At 44.3% G+C, this 19,151-nt stretch overlaps 1 protein-coding gene across 1 annotated transcript in view; it reads right to left on the bottom strand.

The window, feature by feature from the left end:
- CLVS1 (clavesin 1) overlaps positions 1-19,151 on the bottom strand; it is a 93,232-nt gene that overhangs the window by 2,322 nt on the left and 71,759 nt on the right. Inside the window, 2 exon segments of the mRNA XM_035553200.1 lie at positions 12,437-12,672; positions 13,731-13,841. Of these exon segments, the coding sequence (XP_035409093.1) occupies positions 12,437-12,672; positions 13,731-13,841 (347 nt within the window).

Raw genomic sequence — 19,151 nt, 5'->3', positions numbered from 1 at the left:
AGAAATCTCTCTTTTTTCTCTAGAAGCTGCTTAGTCCCATCTCTTAAAATAAACCATTCAGACATCTCTCTGAAGTGCATGGTAATGACTGAAACAATCATCACTATTTTCTAAGTCACCACAGCCTACTGTTGTGTTTAGATTTCCATTTTCCAAATACATCAGTTTTTCATTTGCTGAAAAAATGTTTTGTTATAACTTCAATTTTAGGAAGAAAGAAATAAAATTACTCAATTCTCAACAAGATTCCAAACTACTTTTTAAAGTATCCTTTAGTTCTGGTGAATATTAACGGTGCAGGTACTCAGAAGAACATTTTGGCAATATGTATCAATGCAGCTCACAATCTAATGTAATAACTTGGTGTGAGAGAGATGGTTTACTGGCCTATATACCATCCTGCAATATATGTTCTATAGCTATACTCAATGACAAAGAAATATGATTCGTAATAGTCCAGTGTTGCATAAAGCATTTTCAACTGACCAATAATTACATTTTGCTGTGGAGATTAAGACAAATACTTTTTGAAAAAATGTTCCCTATGTTTGTTTCATAATGCTTTTGTGTATCTAACATATTCATTCAGTCCAAGGAACAAAGCAGTGGTCTATGTATGTGCAAGTTTGCACAGCACCTAGGGATTTTTGTATACGGGCTCTAGTATTAAAGCTAGGACTTCTGTTTCAGAAGTACTGCTGCCCACTTTAACTGCATTACTATTTTTTTCCTCACTGCTGTATTATCCTGTAATAAAGAAATTTATGGAAACAAAGCCTCCGTGTCCTTGTGCATAGTGGAATTCCACAAACAAAAGATCCTTGTGTTCTTCACACGCCTGCACGTAAGGTAACTCTCATAGGCTGTGACCTGATGTCCTCAGCCACATCAGGGAAGTTCCTATAGGGGTTGCCTTGCTCAAGTCTAATCTTGCACTAGGTCTTCCAGTCTGTACCTTTCAGGCCAGTTGGTACTACATGATTTAGACTTTGAGTTGAGATCACATTAAAGCTCGGGAGTCATGCACTTTTAACTAGGCGAGGTTTTTTTTCCTTTTGGTTTTAATCACATATTTTGTGTAGTACTGCAATAGGGACACTCAAAACTTAAAGACAGCATAGAGTCCCACTGTCTTAAGGGCCTCACATAATTCATGTGTTATCTACATTCAAACCCCTATTCTGAAGCATTTTTGCCTGTTGACATCAGGTGGAACAGCTTCCATGATTTCTCAGGCAATGTTTCCTAAGTATCGTAGCAACCTCACACCATATTACCTTCAATACTCACCTGAAATGTGGCATGAATGCTGCAATTTTAGAATTATAAATTAATATATCTGAATTGAAGACCTTTTGTCTTTCCTTCTTTCTCAACTAAATATTCCCAACAACCAGCCTGGATAATGCTTGGGATCTGGTTGAGTTAAAATTTAACACAAGTAGACAACTGCTTGTATCACATAGATAAGAGCCCTGGCCTGGCAGACCCTCTGCCCATCTTTAACACAATACATGCTGGAGGCTTAGCTCCTGTAAAAATAGAACATGATTACCGTGGATGGGGAACTAAGTCTGAGGTAATTAATCGAGAAGTCAATGGCCATAAAATTCCCTAGCCCAGCTTCTCAGCCTAGTTAGCCTTCCTTGGGAGAGAAAAATTGAAATGGAAGCAGAAACGAATTCTCACTTCTGAAGCATAGGTATCATCTGAGTGTGCTCCATTTAAAATGTCAATCAAAACCACCATGGTGTTTTTACTGTTCAGCAAGAATATTTGGAAGTCTGGAAAATCAACATTATCCAGCTGTTTTTCCAGCAGGTCAACCATATATTTTAAATGACAGCACTGCATGTTGGTATGTACATCCATATCTAAGACAGCAGATGGCTTTATGCGTGTGGTCGTTTCAATGCAACTACCTCAAATCTAATCAAAAAAAAAAAAAACAGCATAAAAAGACTGGATGCAAGCCTTCTAGTTGCATTTGTTTCAGAAGGCTCTTGTCAGAGTACAGATGGAGTGAATCAATTCGCAAGGATTGATGTCTGCTGGATATTGCTTTTGCTTCCTATAAAAAATAAAATTCTAAAACCCTGCACTGAGCTAATAATAATTGTCAGTGCATCGTTAGTTGCTCACTGTAAAAGATGGCCTTCAGTTCTCTGATCCCTCATTTTGTGCTTTCCATCACGGTAACGTGGATGTGCTGCAGCCCACAGGAGCAAGGACATCCTACATTTGTGCTGAGCTTCGTTTGGAGGCTTTCGCGGAGGAAGAAGGAGGGTGGCATTCTTTTTCCACACGTGCAGGAGGCTTCAAACTCTCAGCATGACACACTGCAGCTGATCAATCAGATCACGTTGTGTGACTCTATTCATCTACCTCTCACCTCCCATCTGCTCACTTCCCTCTAATTCCCTTCCCATTTCACCAGCACCTCAGGGCTGTTCATCTCCCAATTATTCATTCCCTTTTCAGAACATAAGAAGGAGAAAACACTTTTTAAAAAAAATCACACCTACGAATTTTCATATTGACAAGGTCTGAGGGGCATTTCTTTCTCTGCCTTCCTCCTTCATCAGACTGCAGAGGAGGGCCCAGCACCCCGGAGCATGCTTTGCAATGCACCTCAAGGGCTTGTCTTCATTAAGTGGGAAAAACAAATTTTCCCCACTGTTACAGAATCAATGCAGGTGTGCAGACATGAAGGATCATAAAAGGTACTTTGTCAGCACTGAAAGCACTTAAAAATGAAATGCGTGGGGAAGGAAGACCTCTTGGAAGATGTGTGTGCTCCCACAGGTGGTACAGACCTAATCTTGCTCGCAGCCCCATGCTTTGCGCACAGGACAACAAAGCCAGGAGTCAGTCTGTGTCACATACCTTGGAATTATGGGGCCACTCCTTGGTCTTTCTTCATTTATCAATATGGATGTGCCTGATATAACCTAATTTGAAGCACTTATGACTTTCTGTGTCAAGATCTTGCCCCAGCCACATGCTAAGTCCAGGGTAGAGAAAGGTGTGGGTAGGAGTGCATCCTTTCCATCTCTTTTCTCTGCTACATGACCCTTCCTCACTTTTTTTTTTTTCCTCACATAAAATGAATCAGAACACCTGGGTCAGACATGAGTTCCTTATTCCTTAAGAACCCAAGGTGCAACTTGTCACACATAGCAAAAGGTAGGCCTAGCAGTGAGGCCTAATAAAGACAACAGGACAGCAGCAGGCAGCACCAATTTACAGCAGAATCAGCAAGAGCTACTAAAAATATATATGGAATATGACAGTCAAGCAAAAGAAATTCAGGCCAAATAATTAAGAATATTTGCTTCTCCCACTTTATGAATATTACACACAAATCTCTCATGCTTTTCCTGCTCATCCCCAACCCCTTCCCTACCAAGCATGCTTCCTCGCCCAACAGCCTCCAGTGCCTTTGCTCAGACACTCCAGTCCTGTTTATCCTTCAGTCTGCCTTTTTCTCCCATGTCAGTCACCCCAAATGCTGGTATCCCAACCAGGTTTGCCACCAAATCTTAGTCTCTTCACTTCTGTGTGCCAATATCATGGAGGACGCAGCCCTGAGAGCACCTACTCCCAGCCAGGCCCTACCTCTGAAGTTTCATGTCCGTAGTGAGAGCACCACTGCAGAATGAAAGCGGCCTTGCTGAGGTGCTTTTTAGGCTGGAAAGCTGAGCACTGCAACAGCAGGAAAAGCCAAAATGTGGGCTGTGGGAGCAGCAGTTGCTCAGCCGGGCATGTGGGGGAAATGCGACCCTCTCATTGCATCCCTACTCCGGGAGCACGTACCGTGCTTTCTCAGAGGGCTCTGTCCTCACTCAGTGCCCAGGTAGACAGTGCAGAGCTAAGACGTGGCTATGTATTTTGCTTTCTTCTAGAGGTTCAGTGTGTGGCTCCGTAGCATACTTGCTGCCTATTATTCAAGCCCTGCTCTGAAGATAGCCTTTGTTAATTACCTCCTGAGCTTTTCCATGGAGTTCAACACAGCACTTGTGTGCCTCTTAAATGCTAATTCGTTTACTGCCGTAGCACTGCAGTAAGGATTCTTTTAGTTTCCATTTTGCATGTGGAGGGCTTAAGTGAGTGAGATCAAGGTCTATGTGTTCCTCTAACGCAGGGCACCTGTTTCCCAGTGCTGGCAGTCTGGTTTCGCAGAGCACTTTAAGTGTCCAAAGCACACATCTCATTGACTGCAGTTGCAGGTTAGCACCAAGTACTTCTGGAAATTAGACCCCCAAGTCTATAGCTTGGCAGACTGGAAATCAGCAGTGTGTAATCTTGCCATCTGTGCAAGGTTTGGTTTAAGCAACTTGCCAAGCCTACGCAGGGGCTCGTGGAGAGCGGGCTAGCAGCACCCACTGCTCCAGGGCTGTGCCAAAGGACCACTCCTGGTCTTTGGCAGGCCTCCCCCTGAGCATCCCCATTTTCTTGCCCACCATGGGTGCTTCCAAATCCGGCTGCCTCCAGTCCCCTATGCCTGCCTCATCTTTCAGCCTGCCATCCCAGTGACCCCAGTTCTCAGCTGGGTTCACTGCTGAATCTTCATCTCTCCAGTTCTGCTGCCAGCAGCAGGGATGATGCAGCCCTGCAAACAAAGGGTGCAGCCTGCTGACACCCGGCTGCATGTCTTGCTGCAGCGAGGCCTGGTGCAGGGAAAGTTGTGATTGCAAGCAAAGGTCATTGTAAATTGTAAATTGTAAATTGTAAAAGCTCTCTGTACCCCCTGGCCTGGACAGGAGGTGCACACTGTGGGCACTGAACCATCAACCCGAGCTGAATAAGTTTATTTGTTCTGGGAGGCCAAGCTAAAGCATGAGGCAATCCTTGGGGTCATTAAATGCTGAAATTAAATATGTTTCTACAGAGCATGTGTGAATTGCTTTTTCAAAGGCTTGTAACTTAGCCAGATGTAGGTGGATTTTCACAGGGCAGCAAAAGACATAAGCAGTGTAAAACCATTTGTTTTATTAAGTGTCATGTCTCTAATCTAAACTACTAAACTTTAGGTAAATTTATAGCCAGCTGAAGGCATAATTTACAATGCAATATTTTAGGCAGCCTGAACAGCAGTGGTTTTGCTGTTCCCACCTCCAGCCTGTGTTTGCGTACCCTTATACTTATCAGTGGCAACTGAGTGCTGCAAACAGATAAAAACCAAATTGTCGGTGCCCTTGGGGTGCAGCTGATTGCCTGCCCTGTCGCAGGGAGTGCCCAGTACCTGTCCCTCCTGTCCTCGGTTTAGCTGCAGCTTTGCCATTCTGACCTCCTGCTCAGCCTCTGTCACTCCTGGCTCATGGTGGTGTTTGGCACCATTGCTTCTGCAGCCTCCTAGGGCCAGCTAACATCGCATGTCAACCAGCTCCCTTCCACTTCTTTCTGATGCATTAGCTGAAATCTGGTCAAAAGCTATAAAGCTGTTCAGCAGCTAATATTCTACGTTGCTAGATAGTGCATACGTTATGCGATATGCGTGTCCCTGGGACACCTGCTTTACTATCAAGACTCATTCATAATCTGCTTGTGGAGGAAGCATTTCCATAAAAGCATGCAGTAATTCTCTGTTGTTTGAAATAATTCATACTAAAACAGTGAATATAAATCTTGCACCGTAGGTCTTGCATATTGTAAGCAAAGCTACTTGAACTGAAATCTTACATGAAGAATTTCCCTTTTTCCCCAGCAAATGCAGAGCAGTCTGTCCCATCTATAAGCAGAGCAACCCAGGTGCCATCCATGGGCAGTGAGAAGCTTTCACACATTTTCATATGGATTTTTATTTGCTGGTATTTTACTGCTTCTGCAGTAAATTGGCGCTGACTGTGAACCGGCATAAACCATGACCCATAAAAGCAGAAACATATGGCGAAGGCACATTAAGGTCACACCAAGGATAACAACTAGAAAGGTCTGCCTTGCACAGCCCAGCTGGGCATAAGGAGGAACCCTGTCTGAAAAAATAAAAACCTTACATAAGTCACCACCACAGATGGCTCCTTTTGGATCTAAAAACGTTCCAGCCAGCATTAGTGTGTACCAGTGGTCGGACCCCTCTTCCTGGAAGCAGGTCCTGGTTCTGAGAATGAACAATTAGTTTCAGCAAAAAGATTATTTGAAAATCAGTCCTTTTGAAACCCCCCACATCAGGAGGCAATAACAGCAAACCTTAATCTGTACTTTAAAATCCTTTCACTCTAATCTAGGACATAAAAATCCACACACTGATCTCAACATTGTGGGGTAAAGCAATCCAATAGTTATTTTAGCTGCATCTTCAAAATGCCTGGTATGGGGTCTTTTGATGAACCACGAGGCACTTCACTGAATCTGTAGGTCCTCAAGTTTTTACTTCATGGCAGGAAAAGTTAACATTGCGTTGAAGCATAAATCATATAAATAATCATATATTTCTTGATTAGTGTGTTTGGTTCTTGAAAAGTTTTACCCTACCTCTGAATTTCCTTAGTCTCTACTGAGCTTGACTTGGTAGGAGTAATGTTCTTGCAATCCAAGCTATCCTAAAAATAATTGTTAACTCCAAATTTGATTAAAGATATCCTTAATTAAACTTGTATCAAATAGATTTGATTAAGTAGCACAGGTTGTTTGTTTGGAATGCATGTGTAGCTGTTAGGTAAGATTTCCTTTCTCTGCAGGGCAATTTTAAATTGCACTAGGATTTCAGACCTGTTTGCATTGGCAGCAAATTAAAAGGGAGCGCTCTTTGGATACCTGGGGGAACAGAGCAGGGACAATCAGCTCCCAGACTTGGGAGCCACACTTGTGCTTGTTGACTGTGTGTGGATCAAGAAAAGGCAGAGCACAATCTCCATCTCTGGGACCTAAAATTAAGTTCAGGGATCAAAAAGTGACCCAGATGCAGCTGCAGAGAGGCATACCTTGCACAGAAAAGAAAAGGAGGCAACATGCTGCTGCAGGTTCCTTTCTTCTGCAGAACCCAACTGTAACAGCAGGGTGACACTTGGGAAAAAAAGGAAATTCTTCAAAAAATTGAGTTCTTTAATATCACCCCCAGTCACTAAAACAATCTCTGCAATTGGGAATGCACTCTCACTGTGGGTAGGCACCCACGTAGATACAGGCATGTTTTTCCCACTTGGGCTGGCCAAAAGGGTATGTCCTATTGGCATAAGTGATATGTTGAGAGAGGTCTTTAAGTCCTTAACTGCCAGCTTAACCACCCACACTAACTATCCATTAGGTGCTCACTCAGATAAAACCTCCAGCTCTTCCCCAAACCAACAGCTCATCAACAGAAGCCAGCATGGGCATGCAGACAAATGCTCTGCCTTGGTGTTAGCTCCCTGTTGACTACACCAGCTCAAGGCTCCTTTCTAACCATCAGGGCTCACACGAGGTGTGGCTACAGCTGGAAGGAAGGTGATTTTCTTCCCCAGGCTCCAAATTTTCACACCATTTGCATCGCTCTCAAATCCCATGCCAGCAAGTGGCAGGCTCACTGTGTGGATGCAGAGATGGTCCGAGGCAGAAAAGTGTCTATTGCCATTGCTGCTCCCATGATTGTGAAAGGGTTGTGGCCAAGCTCTCAGTCTGAATTGATTTTGCTACTACTGTACTAATGCTAGTTTGCACATTTGTTACTTTGCCCATTTCAAACTTCATTGAGCTGAATCTTAACAAACAAATATAATCTGAATGAATTTTATTATTGTTGCTTTTTTTTTTTTTTTTTTTTCCATTTGCTCATACTGTACTACGATTCTGGGAGTTTTCTCAGGGTGTGAGATAATTTCTGCAGATGGGAGTGGAATTTCCACTGTTTTCATTTTTCCCCAGTGGAGCTTCATGTAGTCACTGGTGAAAAAAAAAAAATACAATTGTACTGGTTTTGATTAAAGATTTTCCATATTACAAAAAGTTGTCAAACCCCACAATTTTCAAGAGCATGTTGCTAGCTAGAGTCAGTGGCAGCTTTTTTTCTAGGAGGATCTTTGGTGCTTTCCTTATCTACAAAGACTCCGTTCTCTGAAGTAAATAAAGACTTTTTTTTTCAAGAACAAATCTTGTGCAATTTAAAGTCACGGGGAGAAAATACACTTGCCTGTGGTTTGAGAGAAAGTAACATTCCCATCTCATTGCTGCTAAAAGGAGCAGAAACTGGACACTAATTAGACTTTGAGGAGGCAAGTCAAGTCTCCTGTGACCTCTGGTAACCACCTCACATCAGACCTTTAGCTCATGCTTTAGCTAGGTTGTCATATCATAGGCTCAGAGTTTCAGCAACTCACTCCTGTGAAGGCAAGGAACCCCACCCCCTCTAATTTCCAACCAAAGTATACTTGGTCATCTTATTCCCACTTGATCTCAAGCCTAAATTGTCCTCGTCTTTGAGTAGCTGTTCTCTCTCACCAGTTCTTGTTCCCTCCTGTATTTAGAGAACGATCGCATCCATTTCAACCTTTGCTCTGTGAGGGCATACAAACCACTCTCTCCTTTAACTTCTTGATATATGGTCTCCACTCTCCTCACCCTCCTCACAACTCTCAGGTGGACTTGTTTCAATTTATGAAATTTAACTCCTCAGGTGGCCAAGAAGGCCAACAGCATCCTGGCCTGTATAAGAAGCAGTGTGGCCAGCAGGTCTAGGGAGGTGATTGTCCCGCTGTACTCGGCTCTGGTGAGGCCGCACCTCGAGTACTGTGTTCAGTTTTGGGCCCCTCGCTACAGGAAGGACATGGAGGTGCTCGAGAGAGTCCAGAGAAGGGCGACCAAGCTGGTGAGGGGTCTGGAGAACAAGTCTTACAAGGAGCCACTGAGGGAGCTGGGCTTGTTCAGCCTGGAGAAGAGGAGGCTCAGGGGTGACCTTATCGCTCTCTACAGTTACCTTAAAGGAGGCTGTAGTGAGGTGGGGGTTGGTCTATTCTCCCACGTGCCTGGTGACAGGACGAGGGGGAATGGGCGAAAGTTGTGACAGGGGAGTTTTAGGTTGGATGTTAGGAAGAACTTCTTTACCGAAAGGGTTATTAAGCATTGGAATGGGCTGCCCAGGGAGGTGGTGGAGTCACCATCCCTGGAGGTCTTTAAAAGACGTTTAGATGTAGAGCTTAGCGATATGGTTTAGTGGAGTACTTAGTGTTAGGTCGGAGGTTGGACTCGATGATCTTGAGGTCTCTTCCAACCTAGAAGTCTGTGTCTGTGTCTGTGTCTATGTTCATCTGCCCTGGTGACAGGAGCCAAAGCAGTGCTGGCAGTCCCAAACCCAAAGCACAGGCATGTACCTGCTCCAGTCCCATTACCTCTTACTGATGCTTGGTGCTGCGTGTTCTCCTTGTCTGCATGTTGATAGACTTGTTTTGGCTGTCAGGTCATAAATTCAGGTTGGTATCACTTACATCTTGAAAAATATTCCTTTTTGCCCCCCTCTGGATTCATTTTATAACATACATTAAGTGGCTACTAAGTATTTCAGTCAGTTCTCTGGTTCCATTTCATGGAATTTGTCTTCTAGACCTCTAATTTCTACTTTGATTTTTTCATCTCTGACACTAGAGTTGCTAGACACTATATTTGGAGTAGATTGTGTGCAGGGTGAGAATCTCTTTAGGTGTAGGACCCCCTCATCAGTCTCTAAGAGAGGCCCCTTTTCCCATTTTTGCTACACACCACAGTTAGCATTTTTCTAGTTCAGAATTTAGTTCAAATAAGAACTAAATTTCATAGAGGCATTTCTCTGTGGTCACAGTGTAAGACTCCCAGATCTCCTGATAGCACTGGGGCTCTAAGACTGAAAAAAGAAACCTTTAACACAGCAATGGCCCGGTGGCATCTCTAGCTAGGACATGCTCATATCTCTTTCCAGCAAGAGAATCCTGATCCAGCAGGTGACACCAGAGCCTGAGACAGGAGGGAGGGATGGAGAAAAGCATGATGCCACTCGGTGCACCGGAGGGGGAATAACTACTCCCCATTCTCTTCTATGCAGCTAGCTGCTGGGCTCTTGGAGGGCTTCCTCAGATGAAACATCTCCATTGATATCTGGGACATCAGACAGAAGGCCCTTAGTTGTTCAGCAAGGATTTTCATCCTGAAGTTACAGAAACCCAAGAAGGCTCAATCTTCATATACTTACCCCTTTTGGAGGAACATGGGTGCTAAAGAAAGGGTCAGCCTCTTTTTTGTTGTTGTTGTTAAATCCAACATTTCAGCATAGAAATGCTTGAAAAATTACCGTTTTTACTCAAGAGCTTAAAGATGTTTATGGCGTGTGTGGAGAAAGAGGGGAAAGAATTTTAATGGAAGTGTGAAATTGCTTTAATAAGGGAAAAACTGATAGGGCAATTGAGAGGGAATTATGTCTGAGATGAAGACTAATGTTAGGAGACCACCTATGGCTCATGTAAAGCTCCCAGGAATCTCAGCCATAGCCCAAGACTCTCATTCTGTTAAAGCTGTGCGAACCTAAAGAGCCAGGGGGGATGTATATAGAAAAGTAATGCTGGTAGAAGTCTGCAGACCTGTTACCAGGCCTTTGATATAAATCTGATGCAATAAATCTAATAAAGCATGCAATTATGCTTCCTTAGTGTAAGCTTTTACCTTAAGTTAGGCCAAAAAGTGATATCAGGGGAAGGAGAATTGAGGCAAATACTCATAGGAGGAAATCTGTAGAAGCAGTGAACTTTTCACCTCTAACAGCTAGAAATGACCATGGGGTAGAAGATCAGATGGTTCACTTAACTGCCAAGTAACGAAATTAGGCTAAAAGTTAGATCTAGTCTGCCCAGAGGCAACATGACAAATTAGATTCATCCACTCACCATATTTGTATTAATGCACTTTTGTATCGTGAACAGATTATAAGAGAAGGCTTTGCCCCAAGGCAGGGTTTTCTGGCACTGCACTCAATTTCAAGCTGAGGTTCTCCCCTGAGGGCACCATGAGACCCTCACTTCTTAGCAGCTTAGGATGTGATCCTCAGCAAAGATTTACCACTAACCTGTGAACAGCTCTTAGCACTTCAAAGCTTAAATAATTATAATAATGCTAATAACAGATTTATTTCTGTAAGGTTACAAAAATTGTAAAATCTTGTTATATATTTTAATAGTAGTGTAATATTTAGTTAGCGTCTTTCTAAAATCATATAGTGTGTGTTCCACTGCTAATATTTAAAAAAAAAAAAATCAAAAAGTTGTTTAAAAATGAATACGATAGGCTCTGTAAACTCATCGTGGCTCCCAGTCCTGGCTGGGAGTCCGCAGCGAGACCTGCGGACTGGCCGCCTCTCTTCATGTTGTGGCTGTAGCCCTGCAAAAAGGGTCGTACCCCATGAGAGGTGGGACACACAGCACTTCACGTCCATTCCTAAGTGTGAGCTTTTTTCCACACGAGGCTCCGTGTTGCAGCTGCAGCAGCGTGGCGTCCCTCTAACCTGCATTTCTTTTCCCTCTGACGATGAAAGACTTTTAAAATTAATTGCATGACATTCTGGCTTGTCTGTGTTGTCAGCTTTGATTTTGCTGTGACAAAATGATGGCCGCTGCCTGTCACAGGGAGTGACACCCCATCTGTGAGCACTGCACTCATCAAGTGGCAGCAGCGAGTTAAAGCCTGGCTGCGATCTGCATTGAAAGCAGTTTCGCGGAGTGCAGCGTGGATGGAGAAGCAAGTGTGGACAATGTCCTCTCGCAGGGGAGCCAGCCCAGCCATCACTTGCTGGCTTTCCTGGGGGACAGCTGGTGGCAGCCCTGCTGTGACACTCGCACGGCCACAAGCCGCAGCGATCTGCACTGGGCAGCCGACGCTGCTCACCCCGTCACTGCAATTAGCACAAATTACCCGGGGCTGTATTTTCGAGGGCTGCCATGTTGAGCATTCAACGCACACCCACCAGATCTAAAAGCAGCAATGTTAAAAGAGCAGCCTCACTGCGCTGGCAGGGCTGGAGTGGGAAGGTGGGAGCAGTAGCAGCAGTACGAGTCGAGCCCAGCTTTCCTTTAGGGGGCAGTGGTGCTCATTGCAGAAGGGCTGCATTTACAAGGAGGCAAAATGTTATTAGCTGGGGTCAGCGGGCACCGGAGCAACAGCAACTCGCAGAAAACAGCACCGAAGTGCTGCCGGCTGCGCAGTGCTGTACAGGAGAGCATTTTGCTCCGATACACTCCGTGGACTGCTCTGTGCAGGGGCTCATTAGTTTCCCCTTGTTTTTGTTCACACTAATCAGCAATCAGACAAGTAATTACGGTTCCACAGAGGGGCTTCCTTTCTCCTGCCATGTCAAGAGCTCAGCCCAGGGTGCAGCACTCCTGACTGTCAATATTTGCCAATTCATCTGCATCCCCTTTCCGAGCCAGACAAGCCCTTCCTGACCGATTTACACCCAACCTCTAAGGCAAGCCAAAAACCAGGTGATTTCTGAAGCAGCACTAACCTTTTCATGGGTTTGGGTGAGGCCTCCCGCTCCAGGTTGGAGGACGTGTGCTTCACGTGCATGGCATTGTAGGAAGTGTGGGTGTACTCGTTCTCATCGCTGTAGTCGGGGCCCAGCAGTGTTCGAGCCCACGTCCCCATGTCGTACGGGGGAAGGGTCCCCCCAAATTCAGAGGGCAGGCATTCGGGGTGTATTAGCTGGTGAAGGCTGTTCAGGTTGTTGCCATGAAGAAAGATCTTTAAGAAATAAAAGTAAAGTTCATAGTCATCATCGCTTCCTTGCTTCAGTGATAACAGCACTAGTGAAACACGGGGTGTCATTACTTGACAGTTTCAGCCAGGGTCTTCTGGAGCACCCAGTGCTTATTGGGAGGAGAGGGATCAGCTTTGGTGTGTGTAGCCGAAGAGTTAGGCTGACACCATAAACACTTGTGAAAAGCCTGATTCGATTACTTTTGGCACAGCACCATCATTTTCTAAGTACCAGACTGGGGAAAGTGCAAGTTGGGTATAATAACCACCTATTGCTACTGTGAGAGGAGGGAACCTTGTACGAAAGCAGTGGAAAGAAAAGGGAGATAGTGGGGATTACTGAAAGAAAATATGAAGTATAGGTCCTCAAATTTTGAGGGGTAACCCAGCCCTGCACCCGGGGACTGATGTTTCGCAGCGTGAGGCAGCTTTGTGCCGCTTCAGCAACATTGGGCTTTCTGATTCCTCTTTGCTTTCAGACTGGCACTACCCATGTCCTGTACAACCCAGGGCAGGGAATGGGGCCTTCTGAGAGATGATCCAGTGGTGGTTTCATGAGCTTCATGGACAAACAGGTAAGGTGACTGCAGGACAACAGTTCACATGGGTCTCAGTGGGGAAGACCTGCCTTTTCTGCAGCTTGAGCAAACAGGCTTCAGACAGGGACAATTTTGGTGGAAATAAGTGAATTAGCACCATGTGAAAAAAGTCAAGTTGCTAAAGAAGCAAAAAGGGAATGTTTGCTTCCACAAAAAGTTTTGAGCAGAATTTTTCCTCTCTGCAGGTGGCTCTAGGCAGGCCTGATAATCCCTCTACATCACCTCTATCCCCGAGCATGTCCTGTTAGAAAGGATCTACACTTGGTTAGTGATAACAAATCTTTGGTCTCTTGTTATTGATCCAACTCAGATCACTGAAAACTGTAAGTTTTGGTAGCAGCTGTCATTCTCTGAGGCCATATGAAAAATGCAGAGAGAAAGCAGGGGACTGCTCCTTTCCTCTGGACCTCCAGCCTCCTACCTCCCCCAGCCCCTTCTAATTACCCTTTTCCTTGTCTTGTCTTTGAGGAATGGTTTGATTAGCGTGTACAAGGCATGGATGTACCAGGGCTGGTTGACAAAATGGACTCCTCCAAAGCGGGCAGGAAAGCTGTCCTACAGAAAGAAAGAAATGGAAGCCAGTTAACAGATGCAGTGCTTTAGTCAGGCAGTCAATAGGATGAAACTCAGAGGAAGAAGTCTGCCTCTCTCCATCTGCAACAGCAACTGAGTGCTGAGCTTGCTGGCAGGGGGCAAGAGGGAGACTGGACGAAGAAGAAGCCCAGAAACATTTGCATCAGTTTCTGCTCTTAGCAGACAGTCCCTTCTCCCTTTCACGCGTTACCACATCAATTGCTGATGATTTAAAGCAGGCTCTCCAGACGCTTTGCCTGAACGCTTTTTTCACTCCATCAGGGCATCCATCTGACTTTGCCGGGATGGGAAGCGAGGCGGGGCTGATGAGCGCGGCTCCCTCGAGGGGGAAGCTTTCTAATTTCTCATTGTGCTGTGCAAGGCGAGCCCCCAGTTCCCACGCACAGTGCCGCACGCAGCTCACCTCTTCACCCTGCTGCCTCCCTGCCTCCCTCCTGCTAAAATCATCATTACAATGGCTGACCTTTCGGGGTGAGCGCGCAGCGTACTCTGGGGAGGAGGATGGGTGGGAAAGGCTGATAAGTGGAGGTGTGGAGGGAACGCACCACGACGGCTCCATGGAAACTGACAGAGCCAAGCGCTGGCTGCGAGGCTGTGCACAAACCCCCTCTGCATTAAGATGCAGGTGGCGTCCTGCCGGGGAGGTGTTTGCAGAAGCAGCCCGCTCCGCTCGGGCGGTGTGGCACGCTTAATAGAAGAGGAGGTTGCTGGCGCGCCTTGAAAGGTTGCCGCGTATTGCGACGGGTGTTTTGTATCGACGCTCTCATCTAGCAAATGTCAGTCAGGGAAGAGCCTGGGGTCTTTGACTTGTATGAACAGTGGGATGGATGGCTGCTGCTCCTGCGTGTGAGCACGCTTCCAGAGAGAGGAGAAGTGCCTGTCTCTGCCCGGAGAGGTCCTAACAGGGCCTTCCTACTCCTGCCTGTGCTCCTAACCCCCACAGCTCAGCAGAGACAGGCAGAGCACAACCAGGTCTCTTCCTGCAGGGATTTGGCTTCAGGCAGGTTAATTCCCCCACAATTAGCGCTGGGTGTCCCAGGGCTTTCTCTCAGCTTTATCTGGAGCATCAGAGACAGCACAGCTGGTGGGGGTATGGGGTAGATTTGTGACATGATATGGAAACCCCTTATACACCTGCTCAGTGTAGCTTTTACACAGCTTCAAGGTCGAATTATTTCACCAATTTAGCACTCCTGCCTCCATCCTCACCCAGGATAGATATGAAGGACCATTTATATTCTTCTGGCACTGGCTGTGGATTGCCATAGCAGTCATATCAAAATATATTGTGTTAATGTCTGCGAGGGGCCACATGCATTAAGTGATACCCTTTTCTTTAGCAATACAGAAGTATAAGCCTCTCACACCTCAAACACATTAGTTTAGCTGAAATCATTACAAATCTCAATATTGGATTCTATGTGCAAAGCCAGTGGGTAATCAGGCCAGAAGACAGGAGCCCTCTCAAGGAGGACACATACTCCTTGGAGGTGTTCATTCACTATGAAGATGACTGTACTTCCATTGTTGCTGGGATATTAGATAAAATTTTGTGATGCAGCTCTGACTGATTTAAACTACTGGATTGCTGCAGGTTGCAGTGACTTCAGCTGGGCTGTCCTGGGAAACAGCAGTGGAGAATCTGGCTTTTTTCTGAGCCCACCTAGTAAAAGCATCGGCCTTCAGACACGTGAAGTGAAGCCAAAAGGAGCTTCCTACCTCATCATAACCCAAAAGTGATTTAGACAAGACCAGAGATGAAAATTTCCATCTCATGCAAAACTCACATATTCAGTTGCTTTCCTCCCACACGGGAATGAAAATCTGAAGATTTGAAACTTTTCACAGAATACTTTTAACAGGAAAAAAAAAAAAAGCAATATCAGGACGTTCTTTTTTAATTATTATTATCTTTCTATATTTGTCAAAGCAGCTGCCACCCCACAAGCCGTAGCTCTAAAGGAGAAGTTCTTGGACTCATTTGCTCTTTGGGACTGACCTGCCACAGCAGTCCCAAGTTGCACTATAACAGTACAGGTCGATGTAGTAGTCATATAGGTCAATATGAGAGTGAAGTAAGGCACACTAAAGAAATAAGAGATAGGAGGCATGGGAATGACTTTAAGACACGGAGAATTATATTGACTCGAAAAAAAAAAGAAAAATTGTTTTGCTTTCTCATTAGAGTATACAGATTATATCAACTGCAATCTTCAGTGAGAAATATCAGGCTTAACTTCCAAAGGGAAACACTGGGAAACACTTTCTTTTTCTTTTCTTTTTTTTTTTTTTTTTTACGAATATGTTCACCAGCCTTAATGATACCACCTTACACAAAAAAGGTCTGAATGCTGGCATGCTGAGAATTAAGGCAACCAGCTGGAGTTTTGAATTGGCAGACTGCCTCTGGAAAGGGTTGACCAAAGAGGAGAATGTACTGTCCTACACAGAAAATGAATTTTATGTCCACTCAACATAGACTGTCAAGTCCATAAACTAGGTTCTGTCTGGTACATCAGTAGATAAAGGGTTACAGAAAAGTCTCTCATATAACAACTTTATTTTAAGGCAGCGGCTGTATTTTCATTCTAAAGATACACCAAGGAATACACAAAGAACCTTTAAAAGGCAGTCTTGATTATAAAGAAATAATAATAATAACAATAATTAAAAATATTTTTAAAAAAAGAACATTTTTTGTGTGTTTAACTTTCTGCTATTTTTGTTCCTCGCACTGTTAAGCACATAAGCTCAATTTGACTTTTATCTCTCAGTCCACCTGCATTTGTAAGGCTGTCAATTAGAACAAAGACAAAAACATATTTTTTTTCTTTTAAACCGAAGAAATTGGATATGGGAATCATCCAGACAGTTTGGAGCTGCAGCATTCCAATTTTGCAGAAGTCCCTAATTAGCGCAGAGCTGTCGTGGAAAGAAAAGCTCTCGTCTGGAGGTCTGTCTTGTGCAGCTCTAGGAAGATGTATGAGACCTTTCCCACACCCCACTTAGTGTCTCTGCTGCTTTCCCTGGGGCTAGGTGAAAGTAGCTGAAATTGATTTTCTGCTGGAGAGCTTTTGCTTTTAGGAATTCTCTTTTGATTTCTCCTGTCTCGTGATTCCTTGGGAAGGTGTATTTTATAATGAGGTGTATTTTCTGGAGCCTACTGTGAAAAGGACCCTGGGATCACAGAGCCTTTTCTTAACCCGATTCCTTGTTAAAAATACCCAATCGTGAGGCTATATTTACATGTTATGCCAGAGATATAAATAAAATATGGCATGCTGGAACTAGCCTAATGATTTGTGTAGACTACTGCGATTTTATCTGAAAACCAGGCTGGACATAACTTCATGTCACTCAGAGATGCAATTACAGTGTGAATAAACACATCAAGCCCAGTGTTAATCTGGCTAGTTTGCTACTCAGCAGTAGCAGGTAGAAAACAGTGAAAGGACTCCAGATACTCACTTGGGCAGCTACCTCACCCCAGAGTCAAACCAGGTCTTCCTCATTTCACTGGGACCCGAAGTCAACCAAAACAAGGAATACATCTAACCTTGCAGCAGTGACACCTTTTCTAAATAGCATGGGCAAACATAGAGAGACAAAATTGTCCTAGCACAGGAGTTTTAATTGTTCCTGTTGATTGACTGAAACTGATACTTTAGGTAGGACTTATCATTTGCCTTATTTTCCTTTTTAAAAACAAACATACAAACAAAAAGCAACCTCCTTTCAGTGATTTCCCTCCACATCATCCCCAAAGAAGAGAAAGAGGTTAACACTTCAGGGCCAGAGCTGACCTGCCATAGACACCTAAATATCCATACAAGCCTAAATACATCTTTTGTTTCAGGTTGGAAAGGTGTCTCCAAGCTTGCACAGCAGAAGAAAATGTGGAGATCATTGATTCTCTTTTCGTCTCAGACCTCCTGTGCTAGGAAATTTCTGAACTGAAATGAGCCTAAGACTGAAAATCTTCTGTACAAAATGTTCTGCTAAATAGCTTGAGAGTGATAGCTATGAGGTGAATGAGAGAGAATTTTTTACTATTTAAGCCTGTTCTTGCCTTCATGACATCTATTTCTTTTGGCAGGAGTACACATCAGAAACCTTTTACTGCTCTGTTGTTCTGAACTGCTTCATTCGGAAAGCTAAAAATCAAGATGATCTTCTAACATCTCATCACACCAATGTGTGGCAGAGGAGTAAAACAGTCTTTGGAATATCAAAATTAGGAATAAATACAGCCTGATACAAATCCAGCTAATCTTTTCAAACTGTGTGAATTGGCTCCATAGACCAATGACCTAAGCTCAAAAAACAAGTTATAGCATATTTCCAGGTTTGGAACATTTGAATTTTGTGACACAAATGTTTTTAAACTGCTTTCATAGCCTCAACCCTTTGCAATCAAATAAGCAAACACACATCTTGCCATCCAAATGCATTTCTTTAATCTAGACCAGACTCTCCAGTTTTATGCAAATCAAAATATAATCCCCTTTGAATGAAAATAGTTTCTCTTAGATTCAGGCAGATTTCAATCATAAACAAAACTGTTTAAACTGAAAGGTCATTCAAACTGAGGTTAAAACAGCATCCTCATGCCTGTGTGCTTACATAATGAGTCCCTGCAGTGGATTAAAGCTCCCACAGACCATATTAATAGTTCTGGAAGATTTTATTAATAGCTCAGTGATAGTTTCTCCCCAGAGTGTTTCTGTGAGTGGGTGATTTTAATGGACTGGTACAATAAAGAGGGGAGGCTTTCAGCTCTCCAACCATGGGTCCAAATCCAGCCTCGGAAACAGTGCCAGTGATGGAAAGTTGTTGTTCTCTGATTTTATGACTTTGCCAGGTATTGGACAGGCTGTGTCTATTAAAAAGGCTTTCCTGAGCATGTCTGAATGAATGCCCAGTAATACCCTTGGTGTGGACAGAGCAGGTTGTCTTACAATGCAGGTTAGGAGAGAAGGCAGAAAGCCACCCCCATCAGTACAGCTTCAGTTTCTAATTTTAATACAGCTCCTAGGAGTATTTAGCTGGGGACACCCAGGACAGGAGGGGTGGGAGGCAGCAGTGGGGATGGGGATGGCAGGGACCTGGGGCTGGGCTGCTCCCATCCCTCTTGAGCATCCCCAGGGCTGCAGGAGCGAGCATGGCTCTGCTCAGAGACCAGGCACGTTTCACATCTCCATCCGGACAAGTTGCTCTTCCTTTCGTTATCTCTTTTTGCTCCCCTGTGTTTTCGAAGAGACAGGAATGCAA

This window comes from Cygnus atratus, chromosome 2 (genome assembly GCF_013377495.2).
Source record: "Cygnus atratus isolate AKBS03 ecotype Queensland, Australia chromosome 2, CAtr_DNAZoo_HiC_assembly, whole genome shotgun sequence".
Classification (NCBI taxonomy): domain Eukaryota; kingdom Metazoa; phylum Chordata; class Aves; order Anseriformes; family Anatidae; genus Cygnus; species Cygnus atratus.
The sequence above is the reverse complement of the archived record's forward strand: the minus strand, read 5'-3'. Positions and strand labels throughout refer to the sequence as shown.